Source organism: Pseudophryne corroboree, chromosome 1 (assembly GCF_028390025.1).
Source record: "Pseudophryne corroboree isolate aPseCor3 chromosome 1, aPseCor3.hap2, whole genome shotgun sequence".
NCBI classification, from domain to species: Eukaryota; Metazoa; Chordata; class Amphibia; order Anura; family Myobatrachidae; genus Pseudophryne; species Pseudophryne corroboree.
Window position 1 is genome coordinate 24,717,853 of NC_086444.1, and position 6,627 is coordinate 24,724,479.

The window sequence follows — 6,627 nt, forward strand, 5'->3', positions numbered from 1 at the left end:
GTAGGTCGGGGCGGTCAGCTCACGCTGTCGCCCCGCTGTGTGGGGACAATGTTTTCTTTAACACGCTGGCGCACCATACTACTGGCCGCTTGGATCCCTATACAGCCCGGCCGCCGCCGCTGCTCAGAGCCGCTTCAAAGGACCGCGCTCCCCACGTCCCGCTGTCTGTTTCCAGCGCGTCCCGCTACCCGGCTCCCGCTGGCCGCCCCACACTAACGCTGCCCGCCCCGCATACTGCCTCCGCAACGGAGCATACAGGGGGGTGGGGGGGGAGGGCATTACAGGCTGCAAGCAGACGAGGGGGGACAAGCAGCGGCACGAGGGGGGACAAGCAGCAGCAGTATGCTAGGCTGCAGGGATGATATACACAGGATTTTCATACAGGGTTATATATCAGTTTTAAAGATTATAACCTGTACTGTGACTATAAGTTTAAGCATGGCAGCCATTTTAACCATGCTTCCTTTGTCTTCCTGTTGTGATTCCAGAACGTTCCAGTACTACATCTCTACTCCACCGGAGGCGCAGGGGTGTTAGTGGGAATTTGGTATCACATTTCATAGTACTGGCCACGTGTACTGCACTTGGCCAGATATATATATCTTTATATAGAGACACCTTAGTACTATTTTACTGAGTCGTGCAAGTGTCTGTTTTTGGGTATTGTATTGTCTGTCTCCATAATGAGTAAGGCACCAGCAAAAATTAAAAAGCATCACTGCAAGGTCTGTAGCAGTGTGTTACCGGATGGATCTACCGCATGTACAGTTTGTTTTGTGGATTCGGTTACGAATACAATTTCTGCTCCGGTTTTAAAGCCGGTTTCCTCCCTGGACCCTCCATGGGAAATGCTAGCCAATGTACTGGCTGGGTTGCAATCAGAATTGACCGCCGCTCGACAAGAGCGGGAAGCGGCAAGATCTGAGTCTAGGGTGAGACCGCCAGAACTACCGGAGGCGTCCTCAGCCTTGCGAATTGTCCAAATCCATTTTGGGTAGACGGGATAAATTTCAAATGTCTTATGAATTACCTGTTTCGGCTATGTTGCATTCTGACGATTCCGTGCCAGACTTCACGGCACAAGATGAGGGTGAGGAGGGCGAAGTGGAGTCAGATAGTGATGATTTTAACAGCTCAGGCATTGATAATCTCATCAGAGCGGTGCGTCAGTCTCTGAAGTTTACAGAAACTGAGGAGCCTCTGAGAAATGATGAAGTCGTATTTACTAAACGACAGAGAACTCCAATGTGTTTTCCTGTTTCGGAGTTTCTTAATAAGATGTTAGTAGAAACACGACAGAATCCAGATAAACGGTTTTCTATACCTCGCAGATTTAAGTCTAGTTACCCGTTTCCAGACTCTGTGACATGTACATGGGAGAATCCACCAATGGTTGATTCGTCGGTGTCGAAACTTACAAAGAAATTAACCATACCAGTGCCAACTGCTACTACGCTTAAAGACCCTTCAGACCGCAAAATAGAAACTATGCTAAAGTCCATGTATATAGCAGCAGGAGTGCTGCTGAGACCTGGGTTGGTTGGCATCTGGGTCACTAAGGCGCTCATAGTATGGATAACAGAACTCAAGTCTGCCCTACATGACGATCACCTTATACTTCTTGCTGATCAAATGTGTGAGGCTGCGGAGTATCTATGTACAGCTTCTACTGACGTCTGTCAGCTCACTTCTCGCATTTCATCGTCACTGGTTACAGTACGACGAGCTCTCTGGCTGCGTTCTTGGCAAGCGGAGGCAGAGGTCAAAAGAGGTATAGAGGCGTTACCTTACGGTGGCGAGAAGTTGTTTGGTCCTGAATTGGACAAATGGATTTCTGAGGCCACGGGAGGAAAGTCGGTTTTCTTACCATTGCCTCCAACGGTACCAAGACGGAGATACTCTGGACCTGCGTTCAAATCCTTAAGACCTCAATCCTTTCGCGGACGTGGCAGAGGAACAGCCACGCCTGGTAGACGGGGTCGAGGACGTGGTTTCCAACAAACCAACACAAGTCGTCAGGACGCTAAGGTCACCGACAAGCCAGTGGCATGACGGGCTACCAGCCCAGCCCATCTCGGTTCTCCGATTGTGGGAGCACGCCTTCAGACGTTCCATTTGGCGTGGTTCCAGACATCCGCGGATGGGTGGATCCGCAATTTAGTGTTAAGAGGTTACAAAATCGAGTTCGACTGTCTTCCGCCACTGCGGTTTTTCAAGACAGGACTACCTCTCTCGGACGACAAGAGGGCGGTTCTGCAAATTGCCATTCAGTCCCTACTGGATTCAGCAGTTTTGATTTCGGTCCCTGTACACCAACAGGGTCAGGGTTATTATTCCAGTCTGTTTGTGGTACCGAAGCCGGATGGCTCAGTCAGGCCAATATTGAACTTAAAGGGTCTCAATCGGTACATCACTTACTACAGATTCAAGATGGAATCTCTGCGCTCAGTAATTGCAGGTTTAGAGCCACAGGAATTCATGATTGCGCTAGATCTCAAGGATGCGTACTTACACATTCTGATTTGGCAACCTCATCAGAGGTTCTTGCGGTTTGCAATACGCCAGAACCATTACCAGTTTCAGGCTCTACCGTTTGGCCTTTCGTCAGCGCCTCGGGTATTCACCAAAGTGATGTCTGTGATGATAGTTCATCTCAGATCCCTGGGAGTGACAATAGTTCCGTACTTAGACGATCTGCTCATCAAAGCCCCGTCTCAACAGATGCTTCTCAAACATGCGCTGCTAACGTACAAGGTACTGGTTCACCATGGTTGGATTGTCAACTTCAAGAAATAATTCCGTCTCAACGACTTCAGTTCCTAGGTATGATTCTCGATACGGTAAATCAAAGAATTTACCTACCACAACAGAAAGTACAGATTATTCGCCATCTGGTACAATTAGTGCTCAAGCCACGCACAGTCTCGGTACATTTGTGCATTCGCCTCTTAGGAACAATGGTGGCGGCTTTCGAAGCTCTTCAGTTCGGAAGATTTCACTCACGTCCATTTCAACTGGATGTGCTCGCACAGTGGTCGGGCTCGCATCTGCAGATTCACCACAGGGTGAGGTTGTCGCTAAGGGCAAGGGTGTCTCTACTCTGGTGGCTCAAGGTACACAATTTAACCGCAGGGAAACTGTTCGGCGGCTGGAATTGGATAATTCTAACGACGGACGCGAGTCTCAGAGGTTGGGGAGCTGTAGTTCAAAATTGTCAGCTCCAGGGTCTCTGGGCGGATCACGAAAGATTGCGGTCTATAAATGTCCTGGAACTCCGCGCAATTTACAATGCGCTACGACAAGCAGTACACATGCTTCGGTCTCAGACTGTCCAAGTGCAGTCAGACAACGCGACGGCCGTCGCATACATCAACAAACAAGGAGGAACAAGAAGCCGCATGGCAATGCGGGAAGTAGCTCGAATCCTCAATTGGGCAGAATACCACCAGGTGATATTATCGGCAGTGTTCATTCCGGGAGTGGACAACTGGGAGGCGGATTATCTCAGCCGTCGGGATTTTCATCCAGGAGAATGGGCATTAAATCCAGAAGTTTCACATGTTGGTCCAGAGGTGGGGTTACCCTCAAGTGGACCTGATGGCGTCTCGCCACAATCACTAAACGCCCCAGTATGTGTCCAGAACGAGAGATCCAAAGGCAGTGGCGGTGGATGCTCTCACAATCGCTTGGCCGTACAGGCTAGTGTATCTGTTTTCACCGTTTCCGCTGCTCCCTCTGGTGCTAAAACGGATCAAAAGAGAGTCTGTCACAGTCATACTAGTGGCGCCTTGGTTCTCGGATCTCCGCGGATTACTCGCAGACGATCCTTGGCCGCTCCCACTACGTCCGGACTTGTTACAACAGGGTCCGTTCCTTTCCCCCGATTTAGCGCAGCTGCGTTTGACGGGGTTGCTATTGAGACCGCACTCTTAAGGAGAGAGGGCATTCCAGAATCGGTTATACCAACCATGTTACGCGCTAGGAAGCCAGTAACGGCAGCTCATTATTACAGAATTTGGCGTGCCTATATAGGTTGGTGTGAAGCTCGGAAGTTTCCGACATCATCTTTCAAGTTATCCTGTCTTTTGTTATTTCTACAGACGGGGTTAGATGGAGGACTGCGTTTATCTACACTAAGGGTGCAGGTATCTGCGTTGTCACTTTATTTTCAAAGACGATTGGCTCTATTGCCGTCGGTACACACTTTTCTGCAAGGTGTCCTCAGAGTACAGCCTCCATTCATCCCACCTACTGCGCCATGGGACTTGAATCTGGTTTTAGATTTCTTACAGTCTTCATATTTCGAACCCTTACAGCAAGTGGATATAAAGTTTCTCACTTGGAAAACAATTTTTCTTCTAGCCTTAGCTTCGGCAAGGCGTGTTTCAGATTTGGGTGCCTTGTCATGCAAGCCACCGTATTTGGTGTTTCATGATGACAGAGCGGAACTTCGGACGAATCCCGCTTTCTTACCAAAGGTAGTGTCATCTTTTCACATCAATAAACCAATAGTAGTTCCTGTGTTAACAGGACATTCTGGAACTCTGGATGCGGTACGCTCATTACGCGTTTATGTATCCCGAACGTCTACAGTTCATAAGACGGATACGTTGTTTGTTCTCTATGATGCTGCCAAGATGGGTTGGCCAGCGTCTAAGCAGACCTTATCCAGATGGATAAAACTGACTATACGTCAGGCTTACCTTCATGCTAGGTTACAGCCGCCTACATCAGTAACCGCTCATTCCACACGTTCTGTGGGAACTTCATGGGCAGCTGGTCGTGGAGCTTCCACGACGCAGCTTTGCCGTGCGGCTACATGGTCATCAGTGCACACGTTTGTGCGCTTTTACAAGTTTGATACGTTTGCGGCATCAGCATCTAGCTTTGGCCGCCTAGTGTTACAGGTGCCAAACAGCTCTCCCGCCCAAGGGGGAAGCTTTGGTACGTCCCAAGAGTACTCCAGTGACCCCTGGTGGATGAACAAGAAAATAGGATTTTGGTACTTACCAGGTAAATCCTTTTCTTTGAATCCATAGGGGGCACTGGACGCCCACCCAGAGCAGTTTTACCTGGTTTCTGGTAAGTTCAGGGGATCTTATGGTAACACACTCTCTTCGACTGGTTCAAATTAGCAAGTGCTGGTTATGGTGTCAACTGTTTAGTTGTCAGTAACGTTATGTGTCAACTTCATTGTCCGTCATGTTCTATGTAATACTCCATTGTCAACCTCTCTATAGCTCCTGTTCGGCTCAGTAAAAAACACTGAGGTACTCTGGGATATGGAGGGGTGGAGTGTTCTAAATTTAAATATTCAGTGCCCTGTTCCTATGGAGGCCGTCCATATCCCAAGAGTACTCCAGTGCCCCCTATGGATTCAAAGAAAAGGATTTACCTGGTAAGTACCAAAATCCTATTTTTTCCTTTCCTCTCTTTCTCTTTTCTCCTCTCCTCCTCTTCTCTCTTCTCCTCTCTTCCTCTTCTCTTTTCTCCTCTCCTCCTCTTCTCTCTCTTCTAGCTCAGTCTCTCACCTCCTGTGATCATAGTAATTTCTGAAGACCTTCCTTGTCTACTGCAGGGTGGATCTGGTCAGCGCAGCCAAGCGAACTCCATGCAGCAGAAGACTCAGGCAAACAAGACCGCCTACGCCAGTTCCCCATACTGGACAAACTAACGCATTTCACAGCAACAGAGGGAGGAGTATGCTAGTGCGCATTCCCAGCCCACCACCATCATCAATTTGAATACTTTACAGAAGAAACAACTGTGATCAGCCAAAATGTCTGTGCGGGAACAGTCTGCGAACACATCCTTAGTGTGACACTTGCCCGCTTTCTTTTGGTTTGCTGGTGTATGTAATATATTTATGTATGTATTTGTAAATGTAATAGAGCCTAAATGTGGTTTTCTGCATTTTGCAGTCCTTGTTTTTTTTTTGAAGGGGGCATTTGAATCTAACACCTGCATCTGTGCAAAAATATATAATATATATATAGTTTTCTTTTTGTTTTACGCACATTGGTTTGTAAGAAAAGTGCCATTTTAAAAAAAGAAAAAAGAAAATCTGAAAAGCCTCTTATTTAAATCCGATAAATGTTACCGACAGATTAATTACTAGGTTTCTGTCTATTTTTTCCCCCCTCTTTATTTTATTATATATATTTTTTTTTTCCCATCACTCATCAAGGGAAATTAATTTGGAACCAGGACGTTTATATTAAAGAACTGTTGTCCCCGTACACTTCTGTCCGTTGTCCCTATCATAACGTCACATTTTTATTTTTTTATTTTAAATAAAACCTAAGGATCATCTGCAGTTAATCCTGTATTTTTTTTTTTTTCTCATTAGTTTTTATTTTTCATTATTTTTTTTTTGAGCACTTTGCATGGACTTTGAACTTTGTCTAGTTGTACCGGAAGGCGTCTACTCTTCACATGCATATTTGGTCCTCCTACATCCCACCTCTTCCCCTGCGGGTCATCATTTCTCATTAGGCTCCTCTGACGTGATCCGGTAACACCACACTAAATAATACCCCGAATGCACAGAGCTGCAAATGTCAAACTCCTAAAGCTGCTGGAAAACTAGATTACAAATAATCATTTGTACAGGTTTCACATCGCAGA

The 6,627-nt window shown here is 46.9% G+C and overlaps 1 protein-coding gene across 10 annotated transcripts in view; it reads left to right on the plus strand.

Moving 5' to 3' along the window:
- Nucleotides 1-6,321, plus strand: part of UBAP2 (ubiquitin associated protein 2) — a 186,256-nt gene extending 179,935 nt beyond the window's left edge. For 9 of the 10 annotated variants that reach the window (XM_063957893.1, XM_063957859.1, XM_063957926.1 and 6 more), the window contains exon 28: nt 5,579-6,321. In XM_063957893.1, the coding sequence (XP_063813963.1) occupies nt 5,579-5,674 (96 nt within the window). In that variant the 3' untranslated portion in view covers nt 5,675-6,321. The remainder of the gene's footprint in view (nt 1-5,578) is intronic. The other variant, XM_063957917.1, reaches the window with a different exon arrangement.
- Nucleotides 6,322-6,627: the final 306 nt, after the last annotated feature.